The sequence below is a fragment of the Danio rerio genome, chromosome 6 (genome assembly GCF_052040795.2).
Source record: "Danio rerio strain M-AB ecotype USA chromosome 6, GRCz13ab, whole genome shotgun sequence".
Taxonomy (NCBI): Eukaryota; Metazoa; Chordata; class Actinopteri; order Cypriniformes; family Danionidae; genus Danio; species Danio rerio.
This window is the reverse complement of record NC_141026.1, coordinates 23850001-23875000: the sequence shown is the minus strand read 5'-3', so window position 1 is coordinate 23875000 and position 25000 is coordinate 23850001. Positions and strand designations below refer to the sequence as shown.

Genomic DNA, 25000 nt, shown 5'->3' with positions numbered 1-25000 from the left:
TATAAAGCAGATTATAAAAGTGAAACTAGATATTAAAGTTTGAGGACAAACTTTATGGTGGCTTAGTGGTAAGCACTAATAGCGTGTTTTTACGAATAATTATTTAGAACAAATACTTGAAAAATTATTTGTACGTTACAAGAAAAAAATTATATCAAAAAGCTGCGTTTCCTCATGAGACCGCAGTGCATGCCCGCGTGAGTGAGACATTTAGGAGTGGGGGGGCGGGGTGGGATGGAGTAATAGGTTACTGACGCAGGCTGCTGCTCCACACAGCAACAGAGAAGGCTTGGCAGAGCGAAAAATACTGCATTACTATTTTTGTTAAATAATTGTTTTTTTTCATCATACTAAAATAACACGTGACAGAAGTTCACTCAAAAGTGAAAGTTCTTTCTGTCATTTATTACTAACACTCCCGTCATTCTTACTACTTTCAGAACGTAACTTTTGATATTTTACCATATGAAAATGCAATGCAGTTATGAAAATTGTGAAATTTAAAGCAATAGTGCAGAGATCTGGTCCCCGCGTCAGGTCAGGGTGCACCTGTAACCTTTAAAACGCAGACGCAGAGGCGCACTAAACTCACACGGGAAAGAACTGGGCATTCAATTCATGTTTTAGTTAAATAATTCTTTAAATACAGCTCTCTTGATCTCTAAAGAGGAAAAAAACGCAAAAGAAATTTGTCGTTAAATGAATTTTAGCAGACGCAACTGCCTGTCATTTTCCCATTCGTTTTTCAGTTAGGGATTAGGTCTATTAGAGTAACCTAATAAAAATGTTTTGTTGGACACTGTGGTCTACACAATAATCAATATTATAATTTATTATATTGGCTACATTATTATTAAAACTAAACTATACAATTAATAAAACAAAACCCTTTTTAATATTTGCTTTCATTTTGACACCGCTAACAGTTGTAATAAGAAACATCACATTATGCAGAAGCAGTCTCAAGTTAAAAATACCTTTTGAGTTTAAAGATGATCAGCCTGCCAAGTCAAGTTTACAGTGTCATAAATGAAATAGGTAGCATGAGTAAAGGGGATTTGCCCAGCACACAACCTCTCGCTGCAGGTAGGCTGAATGATAATCTTTAAAATATATATATATGCAATACAAAACTTTAAATATTTATGTTTTTTTAAATAAAAAGAAAAGAAATCAGGAGAGTAAAATATAATTTAAACCACTGGTCTGGCACTGGGGAGACGGCGATAACATGGATTATCTGTTCTTCAGAAAAGATCACGACATTGTGAGGCGTTTATCATACAACGCAGTTCGTGTTTATAATCATTAATATTAACTAATATTAATTCTCTCTCTAGACTTTGTTTTAGGCCTTGTTCTTGTCGGCGCAATATAGCCTCGGCTTATTGCAAGTACGAATTCAATTGTGAAGAATGATTAAGCGCTTGCATTTTTTATTGCATCCTTTTCGCAAGTTATTTATCTATTTATTTTTTTAAAGTGGTGAGAACATTATTTACTGGCAAACATGTTCCTCGATCTCGTAAATCTACAAATAAAGTAGCCTACCTAAGTTAATTTACCTTTTATGTAAAAATTGAGAAATAACTTAATTAAATATTAATAAATAAAACATCCGTATAAGTGTACGTGTTTATTTTTGAACTTTCGTTAATAAAACAACACAAAACTGTTTATAAATATTGTAGTTAAATATTAAATAACTTTAACTGCTTGAAACCATATAATAATAATTAAACGTTAAATTTTTAAGAACTTAACAAATAGCCTAATTGGCACTTTACTAATCAGTGTAATAAGAATATAAATATAAATAATTATAAGTAAAAAAAAAAATATATATATATATATATATATACATATATATATATATATATATATATATATATATATATATATATATATATATATATATATATATATATATATATTAACCTAGTAACAATATAAGTCAGATGTTAAAAAAAAACAGCGTAGGTTCTCCCCACCTTTTGTATTCATATTTTAAATTATTTGCCAGAAAAACTAACATGTTGACTTTGTCCGGTTTAAGTGAAGAATGGGGTTATAATGTTTCCAGCAATACACTGTCAGACGGTGTGCTTGTAGCAAAAATGCACAGACAGGCTACTTTTTCAAAACCATGCGGGAGAAGGTTTCTTGCTTCTGTTCCACCGCCCGCATTCTTAACTAGTTACCAAATATGTTGCTCCATTTCTCGTCAATGTCTTCCATTTATCACTTTCTCTTTTGTATCTGGCCATTTTTGCAAATGCCTCTGCCATGCCTGGCTGAGCTGGGCTTTTGCATTTAGAAGACAGGAGTTGATTAAAGCCTACATGGCTTTTTTTTTCCCTCGCCGTCAATCGCCACTGGCTTGCATGGCCCGGGACCCGTGGATCTGCGTATTGATGGATTTGCTCTTCAGTGTTTGGACTCTCAGCAGTGAATATTAAAACACACTTTAACACTTAAACCCCCCCTACAAAAAGCTTAATCCAAATTGATTCGTTCACCTTTCATGGTCATCATGAATCCAAAATGTTCCCAGGTGTAAGTTCAACTTGAACTTGCTGAATCGCGCCTAATGTTATATTCTAACACATATGTAATACTTGGCAACATAACAGTAATTTGTGTTTTAAAGTGTGTGACGTCACGTACTACCGCCGGTGGCAATGGACAACCGCGGTGGCAACTCACCAAGGCGGTGACGCGGTTGTCACGGTGACCGGTACATGTGTTTGTTTGCTTGGATTAATTTCTGCTGGTTGGAAAATTATTATTTTGTAAATGCTGCTCATTTTAAGTTTTGTAGTCAGAAAGAATTTTTTCATAAGTGAAAGCGTCTTACATTTAAGTTAGCTTTTGTCAGAAGGAACTGTTTGTTTGCTTAGTTAAAATCAGTTTTTGCTTTAATCACAACTGCACCTGTGCTTATTTGCAATTTGATTTAAAACTGTGATGCAGAGGAAAGTATTTGTAATTAAGGAAAATGTGATTTTCTTTTTTTATATATATATAAATTTTCAACAATTTCACATTGTCATTATGGAGTATTGTGTGTAGAATTTTGAGGAAATAATTTTATCCATTTTGGAATAAGACTAACATAAAAAAATGTGGGAAAAGTGAAGCACTATGAATACTTTCCGGATGCACTGTAGCATTAAATTTCTGGCTAAAAACATAATCTTTACAAAAACAAACATCTGAGCTTATATCAGCTTGTTAAGTGTCTTAATCTTTCAGAAAATTTAATTGCAAGTGTGATTTAAAAAAAAAAAAAATTATTTTTTTCATTTATCTTCGTCAACTGCCACAGTTCCATTTCAAAACTCAAGAACGGAGGACGTGTGAATTTTCCCGGATATGTTCTTGGTATCGAGGACACACCGATGCAGACTTCAGCACTGAACTTGCTCTAGAAGTTGTAATGATAATTGGATTTATCAAATATTAAAATCAATATTTTGATATTGATATTAATAATGATATTTTAGCCTCATGCGAGGGCATTAATTGATGTAGAAATAACAGATAAATAACTCTTTTTACACAGGGCACCAGACAGCTTGATTCTGTCAAAATAATTAACAAGAAATATTGTTAATTAAAATATACATGAAGTCATGAAGGTGATTAAGTTAAGGTAAGGTTAACCTTATTCTACAATAACAAACAACTGAGGAGGTTTTTGTTATTAATGAATAACAAAAATGTCATTTGTTAATAAACATCTAATCAATTAGAATATTTTATAATGAAACACTATGTCAAGGTCTCATTCAGAGGGTTGGAATGAGGTATAATTATGAAGTGAAATATTCCATTTGTATCTCCATTTGTTAGATGGAGGTATTGTGAGCCACGTGTCTCTCTGTGTCTGAAACCATGTAGAATGTCTTTCAGATAAACAAAAGACAGATGGTCACTGTCTCAATTGCCACTATCTGATAAGCTTAAGAAAAGGGTCAAAGTAGTAGTGTTAACTCCGCAGTATTTGTTTATATTGGAAATTAATTTCCTCAAGTTAATATCCATAAGTTTCTGGATTTAACACTGATCAATAAAAAGTCCCAGAAGTCATTGTGACTGGAGGTGGAAAGCACAGCATTTTATACAGGTTTATTATTAAAGTTCAGATAAATAACTTATTTACCTCAGGAGTTTCCCTTAATGAAACGGTGAACATAAACATTAAAATGAAAATCATAGTAAAGGCATAAAAACATTAAGGGTGTTTATTTGCTGAAATTCATATTAAAGTCTGTTTTATTTGTATTGTGCAGTGTATATTTGTAAAGTCTTTATGCATAGTATATTGTGAAAAGGGGAAAAACAATAACTCGTTGTATGAATGGGGGTTGGGGGTTGGGGGCTGTGCGCGCAACTGCTCAGACTGACACTGACATTTGTACTGTACAACTGCTGAGCTGAGTTTCTTTTTCCTAAAGGTGTATTTATTGACTTAATTACTAAGATCAGTCTTGTACAGCCAGGGGGAGTATTGTCGCTCTAACAGACAAGTTGGGTCAAAGCTAAGGATGCTCCAATCAGGATTTTTGCAGCCAATACAGAGTACTAATTCCTTGTCATGGTAATCAGCCGATACAGAGTATCAATTCTGATACTTCAAGCTTTATAATGCATTATGCACATTTCCCTCTAAATATAAATTCTTCAGAAAAGATCTTGCTTTACCTAAGAGAATAAATTAATGATGCTGCATAGAATCCCTTAAACACGTCTCTTATGTCCATTTAGGTGTGAACGTGTCATGGCTAGATGCAGCTTTACAGAAAATAATTCATCCATTTATTTTACCCTGGCTTAGTTCCTTATTTATCAGGGGTCTCCACAGCCAATTAACTGCCACAGAACATAATATAACACAGATATACAAATTGGTGAGAGAAATTACTAAAAAAAAAAGGGACTAAGCCGAAAAAGAAAATGAATGAATGAATGAATGAATAAATAAATGAAATTACAAACAATGCAATTTAGAAACACTGCTAATGATGAAAGAAGAGTTCAACATTTCTCAATCAAGAACAAATTTGGAGCGCATATTTGATGCATAAGAAGTTAAAATGCACACCATAAATAAACATCTAATACTACTTTACTAAAAGGAAATAGGCCTATAAAATGTTTATTGCAATAACTAAAATACAATAAGTTATGTTATTAAATATTGTTGTTAAATAAATTAAGTTTTATCTATCTAATAATTCCAGCCAGCAGTTGGTGAACTTGCAATATTGTCAAAAACACACAACGTTCAGTTGTTATGTGTAAAAGGCCTAAATACATGCAAGACCATTCAAATATAATGCTCATCTCCAACTATTGACAGCAGGTCTCTCAATGAGAGAGACAAAGAGAGAGAGAGAGAGAGAGAGAGAGAGAGAGAGAAATTGTGATATCTTTACTGCTCTATTCATTTAACCTAGTAACAAATTTAAGGTTTAGACCAGGGGTCAGGAACTTTTTTTCAGGAAAAAAGCCATTTCTGATTTTTTTGGCAAATGCATTTTTTTAGAGAGCCATGGGGGATATATAAGCATCACATGGCAAGCAAGTCCATGTATTAAGAAAAGATCATTTATAGAACTTTTTTCTTCGTTTCGCCATCAGCACTTATGAATGTAGTTTGAATTTACGTGCGCAAGGTTACCATAGAAATGTAAGTTGCATAACCTTCATTGGTGTCCTATTCAAGTTAATACATAGAGCTGCACATGCACATTGAAATGTCTTTTTATTTGTATTTTTATTCATATTGCTGTAAAAATATACAATAAAAAAGGTCATTTTAATTGTATTTTCAATAGGAAATAGATTTTGAATTTTTTATTGAAGGGAGACAGCTGGAGAGCCACATATTTTTGGTCAAAGAACCACACTCTTAATCCTATGCAGCAGATAGTTTCTGTGTGAACTCAACCATACACAATTCAGAGCAGAAATTTGTAATCACACTACCATGTAGAGAGAGAAATTAATCTGTTGTGTAAATAAAATAGTACATAAGGCTATTTAGCTTGTTTATTAAAAGAAGTTATGATCTGGTTCAATATAGAAAATAACATTAACTTGACTTCAAGGGGGGCGGGGAAAGCCTTTGGGAGGGCGGGGCGCCCCCTAATATAATGAGAGGGGAAACACTGATAGCCCTTTAATGCAGACCTGAGTAACCACGCAGCACAAAAAAATAATAATAAAAAATTCATTGTTCATTCTCATTGGGCAATCATTCAATCATTTTCATTGGTTGAAAATTACAGACCAGTCTCTCTTCTTATTTTATTGCCAAAACAATGGAAAGTGTTGTTTTTAACCAAATTTCTACTTTTATAATGGTGTTTCCACTGGGATGTTGGGAGCAGTAAAGTGTTGCCCACTCTGTTGGAGTCTTACCTCACCGGCAGATCATCCAGAGTTGCCTGGAGAGGTGAGGTATCCAAAGCTCATCGGCAGGTCACTGAGATGTGTTCTAGTTTCCCTTCTATTTTCTGTTTACACCACATCACTGGGAACCATCATCCAATCACATGGTTTCTCTTATCATTGTTGTGCCGATGACACACAACATTATCTTTCATTTCATCCAGATTACCCCACAGTAGCTGCAAGAATCTCGCACTGCCTGGAGGATATCTTGAATTGGATGACAGACCATCGCGTACTGCTTAATCTGGCAAAAACTGATTGTCTTGTCTTCCCTGCAACACCACACATACAACATGACTTCTCAATCCAACTGGCATCATCCACCATTACCCTATATAGCTTAGTACGGAGTCTTGGATTAATTCTGGAGATCAGTTTTCCTTCAAAGAGCACATTGCTAACATAGCTTGATCATGCAAGTTTGCCCTTTCTAATATCAGAAAAATCATCATTCTGCACAATTTTTAGTCAAAGACTCATGTCATTTTGAGGATGGTCTATGAGCCCAAGTAACTCCTCTCTTTATCTCTGCATTGGTTACTGGTTGAGGCTCATATTAAGTTCAAATCATTGATCCTTGCTTATAGAACAGCCACTGGCACTGCACCCTCCTATCTTCACCTGTTTCTGAAGGTATACATCCCCTCCAGGAGCCTTTAAGTCACTTTCCAAAACTTTTTGGTTCAATGTTCCATGCTGGTAAAATAACCTTCCCATTCTCCCACAGTCTACAGATTCACTGTATCATTCAAATGACAAATAAAAACCCATCTCTTCACAGATCACCTGAACACATGTGAAAAAAATTAAGACCCCCTCTTCTCTCTCCACCTCACCTCACAACAACCCCAAACTATTACTATTATTGATTATTAATTCTGAGTATGCCTTGCACATGTTCAATTAAATTAAATTCATGTTTATTTATATAAACACTTTTACAATGTAGATTGTGTCAAAGCAACCTAACATAGAAGTTCTAGTAAATTGAAACTGCATGGGTCCAGTTTTCAGAGTGGAAGTTCAGTTTAGGTCAGTTCAGAGTGGTTTAATTTTCACTGCTTAAAGTCCAAACACTGAAGAGCAAATCCATTGATGCGCAGCTCCACAAGTCCCAACCAAGCAAGTCAGTGGCGAAGAACAAACTTTACCAATTGATGAAGGTAAAGGAAAAAAACCTTGAGAGAAACCAGGGTCAGTTGGGCACGACCATTTCTCATCTGGCCAAACTTCCTGTGTGGAGCTGCAGTCTAAGTGCCGGAGGCTGGAGAACACAGGACGTCCATCATGGAGAACTGCGGGTGTGGGTAGGTCACCGTCAGGTGATCCTGTTAGCCCACAGGATCAATGCAAAGACACGTCTGTCACTGTGTTCTTTCAGGAATCAGTCTCAAGCTCTCTGCTGCTCCATGACTGCCGCAGCATCAGCTTAGGATATAACCTGGTCCAGGATTATGGATACCTTGAGATCATTTCTTCACAGGTCTTTGATTGCATCAATGGCGCTACATAATCTTTAGAGGCCTCGGGATGAGTATCCCCTGGTGGAAATAGTAAATAAAGAAAATAATTAGCTTAGCTGCAGTTCATAGTGTATTTAAACATGAAATGTTTATTTTAAAAAATTGCTATAAGTGAAAATAGTAGTTATATAGACATACATAAAAAACATGTTAAGCATATGTGTATTTCTTAACAAAAACGTGTTAAGCATATGTGTGTTTCTAATGTCAGGTGCATTAAGACAGGAGTGTGACCTACTGGTGGTTTCTCAAGCACACTTCTGCATGAAGCACACTCATTCTTCATGCTGTTATACGATGCATTGTGTGGATGCTTTACTAAAAAAATATGTCTTTAATCTAGTATTGAACTGGGAGAGTGTGTCTAAGCCTCAGACATTTTCAAGAAGGCTATTCCAGAGTTTAGGAGCCATAAATGAGTAGTCTCGACCTCCTTTAGTAGACACACTCTGGGTACAACCAGAAGCCCTGATTTTGAGATCTTAAAGAGTGGGGTGGATTGTAGCAAGACAGAAGGTTGGGTAAATAAACAGGAGCTAGATTTTTTAAAGGTTTATAGGTAAGAAGCAATATTTTATAATCAATACGGAACTTAACAGGCAGCCAGTGTAAAGAGGATAAAATTGTGGTGAAATGGTCATGTTTTCTAGACCATGTGAGAACTGCAGCTGCATTTTGCACCAAATGAAATTTATTAATAGAGTTTGCTGGGCAACCTGCGAATAGAGCATTACAATAACCCAGCCTAGAAGGCATAACAACATGAACTACCTTTTCTGCATCTGAGATGGATAGCATACTGCATAACTTAGCAGTATTTTTCAGATAAAAGAGGGTGGTTTTTGTGGCATGGGAGATATGATTTTCAAAAGTTAAGTTGTTTTCTAATATTACACCCAGATCTTTTACAGTAGAGCTAATGCTAACTTTGTTTTCCTCTAATTGCAGGTCGAGTTGTGAGATCTGCTGTATGTATAGGATATAGGTCCAATAAGTAATTCTTCTGTTTTGTCTGAATTTAAGAGAAGATAATCTTGGTCATCCAGTGTTTAACTTTTTTAATACCGTCAGTTACCTTAGACAGTTCAGACATCTCTTCAGGTTTTGTTAAAATGTATAAATGAGTATCATCTGCATAGCATTGAAAGCTGATCCCATGTCTTCTAACAATGTCTCCCAGGGGTAGCATGTATATTGTAAACAGCAAAGGGCTTAAAACAGATGCTTGAAGCACCACTTACTCTTTATACTTACAAACTGGTAACGGTCTTTTAAGTATGACTTAAACCTTTGTAGAGCCAGTCCTTGGACAATTGTAGAATTTAAGCAATTTATGAGGATATCGGTATTGTGTCAAATGCAGTACATGGATCAAGTAACTAGTCAATACTAGTTACAAAATGTTGCCTTTATCAGCAGCTAAGAGTAAATTGTTGGGGATTTTCACTAACACGGTTTCTGTACTGTGATGAGGCTTGAAACTTGACTGAAACACTTTTAAAAACATTGTTTGTCTGCAGAAAGTAGCATAATTGGGCAGAAACAACTTTTTCCAGTATTTTAGACAAATGGAAGTTTTGAAATAGGTTTATAATTAGCTAAGTTGCTGGGTTCCAGTTGTGGTTTCCTAATAATTGGCTTAATAACAGCTAGCCTGAAAGGGTTTGGAACATGGCCTAGAGATAAAGAAAAGTTGATAACGTTAAGAAGAGGTTCTTCTTACTACAGATAGCAACTCTCAGTAATTTTGTTGCAAATGAGTCTAACATACATGTAGCTTGTTTAGACATATTTATAAGTTTATCTAGCTCTTCCTGTTTTATGATTTAGAAGCACTGTAGATAATGAACATTTAGTGGAATGTTTAATGTATCGGAAGTATAAGGTGGTGCAGAATGATTAACATCTTGGACATTTTGTTCCAAAGGACACTGATTATTTGTTAATTTAGCAATGGTGTAAAAATAAATATCTATTATTTTTTATGGATTACTACATTATACTACATCTAGGTCATTTGCGTTTGTGGGTACAATGAAAAAGATCAGGTAAGTTATTGTAAATTTATCTTTAGTGGATGGGGCGATATATCTGTGCAGATCTGATCATTTCAAGTAAACAGCTTATATATGAGGTAGTGGTCTGTTATATAATCACTTTTGGGTGTAATGTCTACATCAATTACCTCAATTCCATAAGACAAAATTAGGTCTAATGTGTTATTTAAACATTGGGTTGGACCAAAAACATTTTGCTTTATCTATCTATCTAGAGATAACATAGGTTTTTTTCCTAATATCCGGAATCATAACATTAAGCACCAATACTTTAAAAGAGTTAAACAGAAGTCCGTTTCTCTGATTAACATTAAGAATATCACTAAAGATTGCTGCAACTCCACCACCATTATCAGTCTGACAAGCCTCGTACTTGTATAAGAATCCTGAAGGATTTGCTTTATTTAAACTAAAATAGTCATTTTGTTTTAGCCAGGTTTCAGTGAGACAGAGTGCATTAAGTCAGTTGTCAGTTATTATTTAATTTACAATATTGGTGCTAGGGACCTGAAGTTTAGAAGACCAAGCTTTAAATTATGGCTGGTATTTTACTTATTTGCTGTTTTTCTGGTTTGATTTTTATAAGAATTTTTTTCTGTGGGACGATAACATTTCCAAATGGCTAAAATGTGAGTTACTATTTACACAGGGCAGGGCTTAAAAACGGAAAAAAAATCCAATCGGTTCACTTCGAGCAGAATTAATATTTTTTTAATTATGTTCTTGAGTTCCTTAATAAACAAAGTATTCCAAAAACGGTTTTCTAGAAAAAAAAAAACTGTTAAGATTATAACGGTTATTATTAAATAACGGTTATTTTACTACAAAGTATTGCAGGGCTCTAGAGTGCCCTGGTTTCTTAATGGTTCAACTAAAAACTCTGTTCGAGGGGTAAGACTAAAAAATTTTTCGATAAGTATCATTAAAGAAATATTTATAATATGAACTTGCTTTTGGTTAAATCTATATCGACTTTGCGCACTTATTATGAATTTGCCGTTAATTCATTTTAGCAAAAACGTAACTTCCAGTAATCTTCACATTAGTTTTTCAGTTATGTAGCCTAATAAAAATGTTTAGTACACTGCACAGTGCAATTATTATTTAAATTTATTATATCCATAATTATTAATATTAGTAAAATTGACAAAACGCTGAACTCTTTTAAATGTTTGCGTTCATTTTGACATGCTAAAGCACACTTTTACAGTTTTTTAAAGAAACATGCCATTATGCAGCATCAGTCAAGTTAGGACACTTAAAAATGCCTTTTGCGTTTAAAGATGAATGGCCTGTGAAGTCAAGTTTACATTGTTATAAATGAAATAGATGTAGTGCGCAAGTAAGTGGATTTGCCGCAGATCCTCCTCTCACATGCGCTGCAGGTAGACTGAATGATAATCTTTTAAAAAAATTTAATATAGCTATACTGCTATTTTCTCATGCAAAATTAAACACCAGAAAATATATTGTAGGCCTTTATTAAGAGCTACATAATACAGTTAGCATCAGGGCTTAAAAGCAAAAACATTCGGTTCATCTCCCTCTGAGACATAAGTTCAGTTGTGTGCTGTAGGTTATTGACCAACACTCCCTGTATGCAGTTTACACACTGCAGGTCTACAGTTCTGATGTTTTATGAATTACTTGTTTTAAATGACAGTGAGACATGCTATAATTATTTTTTTATTGTAAAATATACATTATTATCCAGTACAAAGTAAAATAATAATTATTAATGGCCTATTGGCAGCATATAGCCGTTAAGCTTATAGTCTAAGCATGTTTTTTTATTTATATTAAAACAACTTACAAACTAGCCACCTTTTGATTTTATTTCATTTCCGTATATTTTTATCAAACGAAAAATGCAATGAGTTGTATCTTGGTTTTAATTTTATAATAAATTTAATAGCCATTTAGGCAACACTACTTCTTCATAACATATTGGCTCTGATTGCGTTTTTACAGATAACCTATTTACAAAGATTTTTATTAATCAACTGCACTTCCACTAGATATTTTTGTAGGTATAAAAATATAAAAAAGTATCATTCTTATATTCTTGCTTTATTTATCTTTAATACAAATATAATATTGTGTATAATGCATGCATATAATGTAGGGCACCTAAGAAAAAAAAAGCGCACCAAGGCAAAAAGTTAGTCTAGAGCCCTGTATTCGATAGATTAAGTGATAGATTGTGTCTGCATGTTATTTAACATTGACACTACTTTTCCGATTGATTAAACTAGGGATCCTAACGATTACTCGATTGATTTATTGTCGATAACCCTTTAAAACCAATAGACCTTATTGATGACTGATTAAGCATAGACATTGAATAAGTTATGCTTAGAGCTGTGAGACGCGTCCACGATTTCACACATTATATAATTGTTTGCAGTTTACGTTACCTTATGGAGTCGTGCACTCTTTCGACTTTGCATATTGGGGACACATAAAACCCTATTATGCATAGATCTTGTTTATGTCTGCTGGTGCTGCCGTTAATCCGCGGGTCAAGTAATCAAAAAGTAGGCTTCATGACGCTTAATTATGGGTAACAGATTAATCAGACTGAACATTCATTGTGCAAACTTTACCTACTTCTTCTAAAATATTAAAGTGTTTCAAGCTATGTTATCTTTTTATAGACGACCAGACAATTATAGTTTATATAAAAATGAGAGCTTACCTCATTTTACTGTGATCATTATGCGGATCATATTGCATATTCTGTTAATTCTTCAGTAGCCTTGTAAATAATGTATTTAATTAATGGATTGTTTATAAGGACTAATCTATTAAATACTGTAATTCTCTGAATGGAAAATGCTTGAGTGGTTTGATAATATATCATATCATTCAAAACTTTACATATCATGTTTATGATCTGCCCCCTATCCTTCAATATTACAGATAGATTTATCAAGTGATTTGTCATAAGAGAAATATTTACAAAAGGTTTTTCTTTATGAAGACCCATCTAAAAACAATCGACAATCAATAATTCATTTTGTATAAATACAAGTTTTAATAACAATAGCTTAAACCGAAACATACCTTTGTACATGAAAGAGCAGGTTCTCTCTAACCTTTAAGACAAGCTTGTCGCATCAGAAATTACTCTCGCTTATGACGTCTGCTTTGCAGGCATTTCACGTTGTATGCATCACCGTCACATTTGTAAGCATGATTTAAATTCATGCTTTTTGTCTCCCAAATTCATATAATAAAGAGATATGATAAAATAACGTTATTAACCATTTAACTGTAAACGCTTCTGTTCAGAACGATTAAAGTTGATCTAGTTTTCATTTTTTGTTTCTGTTCCTGCAAAATGTCACTTGTTTCCGTTTTTCATTTCCGTTCCTTGAACCGGTTCAGAGCCCTGCACAACTACAATAAGAAATAATACAATACAGTAACACAAATTGACTGTTAATCACTTACCTGTGGTAACTTTTGGTGAGTATTAAAATTAATATTATTCTGGTGTTAATATACAAAAATATTAAAAAACTAATTCTCATAATGTTCATAAACCTAAATATGGATCTGTTAAAGATGAATAGCTAGACTATGTTTTTCTTAGATTATTTACGGATTGCATCTATTATGTCTAGTATTTTTCAAAGCCAAAACTGACCATGCTGAAAAATGAATTTTGATATTTTTGCTCAGTTAAAGCAGTTGCATTCAGAGAAGCCATTATGGCAGAGGGAGCATAATGCATTGTACACATCTGTAAATTACTATGTAAAAGTAGTTTAATTACTTGACTCAATATTACCTAAAATGCCATTAAATTTTCTCTCTTGATTCTTTTAGGAGTCAAACATAGCTTTTTGCTTCATTAAAAAAACTTTCTTAAAACTTTCTTAAAAAAGACTTATGAGACTTTGTTTTACTCAATTCATTGTTTATTATTAGGCATGTGCAATTGTCTGACAAAAGTAAGCTGAGACTGAGTTATTATGCAAAGTAACAAAATAAATGTATATTAAAAACACATACAATTACTCTACTTATGAGAATGTTTACTACAGTATGTATATCATGATCTCTTGATCTCCCTTAATATTTTAAGCATGTGTAATCTTTAGAAATGTAACTTTTAGTAAAAAACATAATTACTCTGCCACTTTGAATTGATTTTTACACTACTGTTTACGGTAATTACATTAACTTAAAATGAAAACTCTTGAATATTAAAATGCCATTTCTTTTTCAGCAGATAATTTAATTACAGTAATTACTTACTTTGTGTAGCAACTTAAGCTAATAAAATTATCAGTATTATAAAGTTATTATTTAATTATGAATATTTGGGTTGACTTTATTAGTATAGATAGCAGAACTAAAATTGCAGTAAATTGAACTGCTCGTCTGTTAGAGCCTACAATTTATTTGTCTATTAGTTCAAGTATCAAGTAAATTCCTGGTCTGGATAAATAATGAATCTTACTACATCAACGAATTAGTGCAACCTGTTGCTTTATTTTTGAGTTTGAGTAACTTGTTCTGTGTGTAAAAACAAGTGATCCATGTGGACTCAAATGTTTAATAATGGTTACAAAAGACAAATACAGCACATATATTAACAACATGCTTGTACTTGAGTGAGTGAGAGAGAGAAAGAGAAAGTGAGATTGTGGGTGAGGAAAAGAGGACCGGGCGTAGTAGGCCTCATGAAGAGAGAGGGTTGCAAAACCTGGCCTCAGCTTGGGTCCCTAGGCCCTAGGTCACATTTTGGCTGGTGACAGAGTGAAGAGGAGTTGAAGAAGAGGGTTTAGAGGAGAGTTCCATGAGCGAGAGAGTACGAAGGGTGTGAACTGGAAGTACATTCTTTAAATAGGATTGCTGATGTCATAAACTCAGGGGCTGAGTTAGTCAATGAGAAGTTGTCTTCTAGCCAGCTTTATGGCCCCTTGTTCATGTCTGATGATTTGCATATGCTTGTTGAACAGTGGTCAAAGAGAAATTAAAAAATAAAAGATTTTATAATCTCAACATGTGTTACAAGTACCAAAATACAATGCACACTGTTGTTCTCTAAACCACATTAGCTTTGCATATATACCAAACACTTCTGTGAAGTTATTAAGCAATACTTTTAAGGGGGTTTAATACCAAGAAAATTGACGTGCCACCAGTATATCAACAAATAGACACTATTAAGCGCAGACAAAGCAGTCTACCTATGTTACAAAATATAAACATGCACACACAAAAAACAAACATCTTAGGTTATAGTTATGGCTTGTCTTCCTATCAAGGTCATTACCATGGTAACTCGAGGCTTAGGTATGTGATTTGTGAACTCCCGGTGGGGTGAGCTCAAGTGTTTCTGGGGGCTGCTTAAAAGGTTAATAATAATGAAATATGTATGATCTTCCTTCCTGTGCTACATTTGTAACTAATTAAAGCCTATTTTAAATGCCATATATTTCTGCAGTGATTCGATTTAATATCTGGTATTGTTTTGTCAGAGGCAGTCTAAAAAAATTAACTTGACTAATATAGTTGATTGTCTTCCTTTTCTCCCAGATTCCAAAAGATGAGCATATCCTACGATTTCTGCGTGCACGTGACTTCAACATAGATAAAGCACGTGAGATCCTTTGTCAGAGTCTAACCTGGAGAAAGCAGCACCAAGTGGACTACCTACTTGATACATGGAGTTCCCCTCAGGTGTTGCATGATTTCTATACTGGTGGTTGGCACCACCACGACAACAGTGAGTAAACATAGGGATGCCCTATAAAAGTAATTGTCTCTAATGCAAAATGTGTACATTTTAGTTTTTCTGATATCAAATGGTTACTCATATTCATAACGATCTTAAGATATTATTTTTGCATATGCATAAGCTACAATTAAACCTACAGATGCATTATATTTAACCAAGGGTCGAAGACCACGTATATGCATTTTGATGCGTCTTCTCCTCATATCGCAGAAAAGAACTTAAATTACACTTTCAACGTACAGATAAGATCAATACATCAATTGAATCTGTTAGGTGTCTAGTTTATATTGTGTGCACTCACAATGACAACAAACGTGTGTGCTTTTGCTAAATAAAGATAATAACAGTGTAGGCATTCTGTCTTTTCCCTTTCCGCAAACTGTTTTTAGAAATGCATGAGTAAAATGTACTTAAACTCTGCGAAAACAAAACACACAGACATGAAACGTATATCTATAGAAAGCTTAAAGTGTCTAATTTCAAATGCAGTGAGTGCATGTTTTATCAAACAAATATTGTTTAAAAAAGTAATTAGTATAAAACCAACGCTATGTCTAGTTTCTTAGTCTGAGCTCATTAGAGTTAATGCTACCACACCACAGCAGGAATTGTGCACTGTCACTTTAATGGTTTCTCTTTTACATGTCTTTTAATTCTCAACTCGTTTGTTTATTACAAAAATGAGCGTTAATATGAATAATCACTAAACTGAGCTGAGCAGTGTCATGCACTGCTTAGCAATCCGCTCCATGGTCATGTTTCTTTGGAAATAAAAAATCTTAAATAACTGTCTAAAATTAAAGCACGTTGTTAACATAAGTTTCTGTATAAGTTTTCATTTCAAAGCAGCATTTTTTCCAGTGCTTTTTTTTTTCTTTCATTACAGTTTTTTTTTAATTTTTAATAATATTTCAATATCAATAATATTTTTATTTCAACAGTTTTTTTTTACTTAAACACACTGAAAAGAAACATTGTGTCATGTAAACAGAAATAATAATAACAGAATAAGAAATTATTCTGTTGCTGAGGGCCATTGAAGTTTAATAGATAGATGGTATTACTTTGGTGCAGAAGGAAACTTTTTATGGAGGCATTCCTATGCCCAGAGGCTTTGCAGCTCTTCTTTAAAAATAAAGTTTATCAGAAAGAAAAAGTGCCCCGATAAACAGTGTCAGCTTTGCACATGAGTGTGTCATTGTGTCTTTCTTTACGTTGTCTTTTCCCATGTGTGAAGTAGAGTTTGATCTGTGAAATATGTTATGCAAATATAATCAATTTTGATAAATAAAAATATTTTTAAAGGGCACCTATGGTGAAAAATCTACTTTAAGCAGTTTGGACAGACATATGTGTAGGTACAGTGTATAGATTGTCATATTGGGGTGATATAGGGTAAAGCATGTAAGCAGACCCTCTATGGGACAAGACAGGTTACATGTTTACGATTGCAGATTACAAATTTTTTCTTTTAGTAATTTTTTTTTTTTTTTAATTTTAGTCAGGCAGCCTTGAGACAAGGTTGAAGAATTCATCAGTTATACATCAATCACAAGACAGGCAATCAACTGTCAACAAAACTTATAATGCACATATAATTTTATTTTCAATGGTAAAACACAGTAATACACAATAAATTGTGCAGGTCCATGAGTTATTATGTGGCCTACCAAAATGTTTCTTGCTGTAAATCAGGGTTGGGGAAAAAAAAATTCTATCAAGAGCCATTTACATTTTTGTAACATCGTTTAGGGGCCATACTAAATTATAGCGCTGCTCGATCAAAAAAATCATAATCGCGATTATTTTAGTCATAATTGTAATCACGATTATTCAAAACGATTATCAGTTGAAGTCAAAATGATTCGCCCTCCTGTAAAATGTTTTATATATATATATATATATATATATATATATATATATATATATATATATATATATATATATATTTCCCAAATGATGTTTAACCGAGGAATTTTTCACAGTATTTCCTCTAATATTTTTACTTCTGGGGAAAGGCTTATTTGTTTTATTTCGGCTAGAATAAAAGCAGTTTTTAATATTTTGAAAACTATTTTAAGGTCAATATTAGATTAGATTAGATTCGATTAGATTAGATTCGATTAGATTAGATTCGATTCGATTCAACTTAACTTATTAGGCCCCTTCAGCAATATATATTTTTGATTGCCTTCAGAAGAAACTACTGTTAAACAATGACTTGCCTAATTACTCTAATTAAACCTTTGAATGTTACTTTAAGCTGAATACTAGTATCTTGAAAAATATTTAGTTAAATATAATGTGCTGTCATCATAGCAAAGATAAAATAAATCTGTTATTAGAAATGACTTATTAAATATGTTATGTTTAAAAATGGTTTGAAAATAAATCTTTCCATTCAACAGAAATTGGGGAAAATGGGTCACTTATAATTCAGGAGGGCAAATAAATCTGATTTTATATTTGCCCAGTTATTTTCCTCCCTGTAAATAAGGAAAGGGAAATAAATACAATAGAATAAAAATATGAAACAAACTGTGCTTTAAGCATTTTCACAGTAAGAAAAAAACTTCAGCTACAAAAATCCTTCAGTCAAGAGCAGTGAGTGATTTTGTCCTTTTTGTTGTTTGATTAATAATAAAAACAGTCAGCGGCAGGAATGTTGCGCATTGTCTCATTAAGAATAGCGCGGCTTTAAAATGGTTTCTCTTTCGCATGTCTTTTGATTCTCAACTTGTTTGTTTATTACAAATAGAGGGTTAATATGAATAATCCCTAAACACCGTGATCTGACAAAAATGTACATGTATTTGACCATTAAAGCACTCACTTTGAGATGGCATTAGATGTGTGTGCTCTGCTCGTCTCCGAGGCTAAGCGCGCACACACACACAGAAGCATGCCATGCGGTCTCATTTGCACTATTAAAAATATAAATGATTCGAACGTACATCAGTAAATGATGCGCATACTGTGCTGCAAACGTTACATAACAGCACATGCTTTAAGTTATTTTCATGTAAAACTGAGATTTGCAGAGCAACAAATGTATACAACTCACTTTCTATTACAGAAATTTATTTATTTATTTCATGAGGGGTGATTTTGAATTGTTGGATGGAGCCAGATCAAATGGTTTCACGGGCCACAAAAAGCCCAGAGGCCGGACGTTCCCCACTCCTGTTGTAAAAAGACACTACACACTCATTATGTATCACATTACATGCCTTCTGGTGTCGTTCAACATATGTAATAAATATATAATTTTTGTAACACTTTTTTTAAAGGTACATTAATATATTTACTAACATGAACTGTTTATGAACAATATTGTTCAAAATGTATTAATAATAGTTACAAATTCATTATTAAATAGTAAACATGAACTTACAATGAACGTTTTTATATTCAATAACAATTACAAAGATAAATAAATACTGTAAGGTGTTTGCAAACATTGTTATATCCCAGGGGTACTCAACCCTGTTCTTGGAGATCTACCTACAGAGTAGGCATGGGCCTATATAAGATTTTGATTATATGATAACTTTGAATAAAAATGGTATCACGGTAGTATGATTAGTGCTCTAAAATATATTCTTTTTAAATGTATGTGTTAAAAACAAAAAACTTTTTTTGAACTCAATATATTTTATTTTGAGAAACATTTCAAATATTTTTAAGCAGTAAACATGTCAGGCTAAGTTAATTATTGAATTCTGCTGTCTTTATTTGTTTCAAAAATAATTTTTTTTAGATATATTTTCTGCTGAAGATACTTTTGTCCTAAAAGCAAAATGTAAATAAACAAATGTGCACATACCTTATTAACAGTATTGCAGAAAATGTTGACGGTTTTAAAACCTTGACTTTTCCAAACCGCGGTATACCTTGAAAACGGTTATCGTCCCATGCCTACTACAGAGTTCAGCTTCAACCCTGATCAAACCCAAATAAACCAATTAATTAAGACCTTAGCAGCACTTAATAACTACATGCGGGTGTAGTTATGGGCTGCAACTGAAATCTGCAGGAAGGTAGATCTCCAGGAACATGGTTGAGCACCCCTGTTATATACATTACCTAACAATAACTAAGAGACTATTATTTTAAAATGTTACCAATTAAAAGCTTATAGGTTATGCATTTATCTCTTAGAAGTAAAGACATAGCTTGTTTTTTCTTGTTAATATTATTTAATTGTTTGTATAATTTGATAAAAAAAATTAACAGAGCCTGTCATGGTGTGTTGACTCATAAAGATGTTTGATTATATTATGATTTGTCTTTTTGTGTACTGCTGCAGATGGCCGGCCTTTGTATATCTTACGCCTGGGACATATGGACACCAAAGGGCTGGTTCGAGCACTTGGAGAAGAATCCCTGCTCAGACATGTTAGAGATTAATTAACCCTCATTTTTTTCAAAATGCCTTTTAGTGTTTTTCATTTATATGCAAGTAAATGAAGAGTGATGAGTCTAACATCATGTATCGAAAATTAGGTGCTGTCTATCAATGAAGAGGGTCTAAGACGCTGTGAAGAGAACACCAAAGTGTTTGGTCGGCCAATTAGGTATTTACAGGACTGTCAGATTTTCTCGCTTCACCTATTAAGTGACTGTTATTGTTTTAACAAATTACTTTTTACATTTTTTGAAAAAGCAATCTAAGCTTATCATTCTCATTTCTGCAGTTCTTTTCAAGTAGTTCAATTCAATTCACTTTTATTTGTATAGCGCTTTTACATTATAGATTTTGTCAAAGCAGCTTCACATAAAAGGTCATAGTAAATTGAAACAGTGTAGTTCAGTTTAGTTTAAGTAGTTTTGTGGTATAGTGCCACCATGGTGGCAGGACACCACTGGCATTGGTATGCAAAAATAGGGATGCACCGATGAGATTTTTATTACCAATAACAATTTTGACAAACCTTTGGCTAATACTAATTAGGGATACAAAAGATTGCTTAATAAAACATTAGCTATGTTTCCTTCCAAAAATGCGAATGAACTTTATGCACAAAACTGGATTATCGCATAAAAGATGTGCGAATACAGCTGTGTTTCCATCCAACGAATCAAAGTGAACAAAATCGTCACTTTCTGATTAACTGGCGCATCTATTAAATGACTTGCACCTCAGAAGGCAATCCTAACACACAGTAATGCGCGGTGGCGTTTGAAGGTGTCAGAGGCGGAGCACATACGCTCTTGATTCTGGAGGTCATTAATAATATAATAACACTAATACCTAAACGGTAAGGCATTTTAGAATGACCAAACAAACATTTCGGATGTTTTACAATGTGCTCAGCCTGCTGGTTTATCCATTCACACACACTTTTTATCATCACATGATGTCTTATAACAAAATCCTATGACCTTTTTTAATGCGCATGCTGGAGTTTGTGCGGTAAAAGTGTTTCCATTTTAGTTTGTGCGCATCTTTTCTTATTGAATAAAAAGTTTATCCTACTCAGTTATGCTCATACGTTTTTATGCGCATTTTCAAAATTTCGCATCTTGGCGTTTCCATCAATCGTTTTTTTATGCGCATAAAAATAGGTGAATAGAAACAGCTATTGTATTCAACACACCTTATCATGGACAGCATGGAAATCATAACAAGAAGTCCATTCTGTGCATTCTATTTAAGAAAGAGACTTTTTGTGTGTGTGTTGCAATGACCACACCATTGATATTCATAACAATCTCTGAAGGGACTAATAAAGCCAGTGTTTAATCATTTGTAAGCTAATCTGGGCACAGCTGTACAATATTTACTATTTAAGGCCAAAAGTCATTTACACATCCTGTCATGTCTGTGACTACCAAAGCAAAAAAATCTGACATTAATAAGGTTAACAATTAATCGATTAATTGATTAATTTAATTGATTATCGATCATGGGAATTGGGGTAATTGACTTTTGACTTTTAGAGTTTTGACTTTTTGTTTTCAAATTCAGTTAGTCTTAATTAGTTTTTTTTAGTTTCAGGATTAGTTTTAGTTTTTGTTAGTATTTTTTTTTGTAAATTGGGATATTTGTTAGGTGCAATATTCAAAATCATCAGAATAAATACTGTATAATAAAAACTCAATCAAAAATATGCTACATTTTTTTTTGACACAATAACACTACCATCTACTCATCCTTAAATTCAAATACAACAGCCCACAAGATGGCAGCCTTAAGTAAAATATGTGTGCAAGGCAGCTTCTGAGGTTAAATAGAGACGGTGCTCACTGCAGAGCCATTTGAGCGAGGGGGAGCATGAGCTCTCGTTCCTCCTCCTATAAGCTGTTTTAATGCGTACACCAACCCCACCCCTAACCCTACCCCCATCACTCGTAGAAGAAGTGAAAGAAAGGAGGAGCCAAAGCTCAAGCTCCCCCTCGCTGGAGCTCAGCTCTGCCCAAATGGCTCTGCAGTGAGCACCACTTGGTTAAATACACGGATCGCTCTAGTGGCCTGATGAAATCCATACTAATTCTCTCGAAGGGGATCTCCATAATTGTTAGAGGGCACAATAGTGCTTTTGGGGTGGCTTGTTTAGCAGCTGTCATTTATCTGTTGACATCCCCGTGAATGCCTGGCCAAAAGAATCGGGCCGTGAGGCAAATTAGTGTGGCCACCTGACTTAAATGTCTGGTCATAGGATTAGAATGAGCCACCTGGAAAAGTATTTGCCGATGGCTCTTTGGTACTAGTAATTGGGCTGTGTCTTCTTTGGTTTGAGTGTCTTGATACACTGGATACACCCTGTCATTATTGATCGCAAAATATGAAAAGGAAAGGGGCCGATCATGCTGGAGGTTTTGCTCATCAATGACCTGCACTCTTTCAAAAGCATGTCTCAGCGTGTCGTCACACAACTGCTCGAGGGGAAAGTCTTTGCACCTATTCCTGGCCCTCTCCCCTGTGTATATAATGCCGGATCAGTTTGAGCCTGAATCAGACATAGCTGAACCCATGCAAACGCAAGATGTTTCACATACCATTTGCAAACTCAAGTTCATTAATTCAAATGTAGACCACTGGAAAAGTGGTCACATAGAGAGACATTGCGCTGGTGAAAATTTTGGGTGATTATTATTTTTTGATGAATAAATACAAATTTGTTTTTGTAGCTAAATTGTTAAGAGTGTCAAACAGTTTTTCCCATTGTTTACATCGTTATGCCCTTGCTACAACATACAGTTAACGCTAGGAACAATGCATGGAAAATATCAATTCTAACAAATAAAAATACTTACAGGTTGTTTATTTATTCTTGCAACTGCTCTTTATTTTAAAGGTTTTTTTTGACTGAATCCAGCACTATACTGGGAAAGATTTTGGAATCTATCCTTTGTAAAATGACTGTAATTTTTCAAAAGCTTTAACTTTTTTAAAATGATTTTCTGAAACATAATTAATGATAAATTTTAACCATTTCTTCTGTGTCATGTCCCTTGGAAGACCAGATAGAGAACAAGACAGCATTTTGCCATTTTCTATAACTAATGTTACAATTGTTCATTTTCTGTGGCGTAAACCAAAGGGTTTATGACATCATTAACCCAGATGTATTTTTTGTTGACTTTGATAATCTAACACTGTAAAAGTGAGTGTCTCCCTTTCCATTGAACTTCATTCATATTTTCTGATCCTGTAGTTGTTGGACATGTCTTGTCGATCTTGAGGGGCTCAATATGAGGCATCTCTGGCGTCCTGCAGTCAAAGCTCTGCTAAGGATTATTGAGGTGGTGGAGGCCAATTATCCTGAGACTCTAGGCCGTCTTCTCATCCTCAGAGCTCCCAGAGTTTTTCCTGTTCTGTGGACCTTGGTAAGGGGTGTATTTTTCTTAAAACTAGAGAGGGACTGAACATAAAATGCAATCTTAGGGTGCTTTTACACCTGTGAATTGATTCAGTTGTTCTGAAACGGGGATTGAAAAAAAAAATGTCACATTGTTGCTCCTTGCTCTTGGTGCGGTTCGCTTTCACACTGCAAAGTTTCTAAACGGACCAAAAGAGCTAAAACAAGTCACGTGTGAGTAAACTCTCCTCACATTGGTCAGAGTGTCAGGGTTTATTTTGCAAAGTCCCGCTAAGCTGTCAGGCAGGTGGTTTGGTGGTGTTTGACAAGGTGCGTGCAACGTGTCTAAAGAGCGAGGAGAGATGCAGTGGGGAGGGGTGAGAAGGGTGCGTGATGTATTTGAGGACCGGGAGTGAGACGCGAGATTACTGGGAGATTATCACTCGTTTGCGGGCATCTGTGATATAACCGCGCTCGGATCGTAATGCTTTCTCACTGCAATCAATCCACTCCAGAGTTCGTTTCAATCGAGCCGAGACCACCTCATTCAAGCAATCTCAGACCGATTGATTTGGCGTAAATCCTAGCTTGATTGCTGGTTTCACATATGCCAAACGAACCGCTTTAACTGGACAAACGAGACCGGTTCCAAAACAAAAGTGTAGGTGTGAAAGCACCCTTAAAAGGGGAGAACTATTTAAACCTTACCTTTTAAGGGTTATACATTATGTTTTTAAAGTTTGAGATTTGGGAAAAATGTGATGAGAGTAAACAGTTTGCAATTTAGTTTAGTAATACAATCTAATGAATTAATATTAACTTATAGCACAGATTTTGGCAAAATATATTACATATTTAGTAAAAAATACAAATTTATTTATTTATTTTTTATTATTAGAGAAAAGTGATTAGTTTAGACAAATAAAAAATACAAATACAATTTTTTTTTAATTATTAGAGAAAAGTGATTAGTTTAGACAAATAAAACACACAAAAAAACCAGAACAACAGAAGTGTGTCTTACTTACATCACAATAATTATTCCCAGGACCTCTGTAGCTGTGGCCATTTTACCTATTCATCCAATGTTCTCATCTTTGCAAATTAGTCACACAGATTAAGCTCTTTATCGGCCTGACTCAACTCAAAGAAAGCATATTAGCTGTACATTAAATGTGCTCTGTTTTTATCTGTGTTTAAAGGTGAGCCCTTTCATTGATGAGAATACGCGAAAGAAGTTTCTGATCTATGCAGGAAATGACTATCAGGGCTCTGGTGGTCTTGTGGACTACATTGATAAAGAGGTCATCCCTGATTTTCTTGGAGGAGAGTGTATGGTATGTATGGTGTACTTTTTTAATAATTATTTTTACTTCTAAAATTTAAATGTATTTGTTT

General features: G+C 34.1%; 2 protein-coding genes across 5 annotated transcripts in view; one reads left to right on the top strand and one right to left on the bottom strand.

The window, feature by feature from the left end:
- si:dkey-237i9.1 overlaps nt 1-25000 on the top strand; it is a 74009-nt gene that overhangs the window by 36630 nt on the left and 12379 nt on the right. For all 4 annotated transcript variants that reach the window (XM_087257167.1, XM_087257165.1, XM_087257166.1 and 1 more), the window contains exons 8-12: nt 15596-15785; nt 20107-20195; nt 20304-20374; nt 23459-23630; nt 24805-24939. In XM_087257167.1, coding sequence (XP_087113293.1) covers nt 15596-15785; nt 20107-20195; nt 20304-20374; nt 23459-23630; nt 24805-24939 — 657 coding nt within the window. The remainder of the gene's footprint in view (nt 1-15595; nt 15786-20106; nt 20196-20303; nt 20375-23458; nt 23631-24804; nt 24940-25000) is intronic.
- LOC147836337 (uncharacterized) overlaps nt 7986-25000 on the bottom strand; it is a 432239-nt gene continuing 415224 nt past the window's right edge. Inside the window, exon 2 of the transcript XR_015493621.1 lies at nt 7986-8003. The gene's annotated coding sequence lies outside the window, so the exon portion shown is untranslated. The remainder of the gene's footprint in view (nt 8004-25000) is intronic.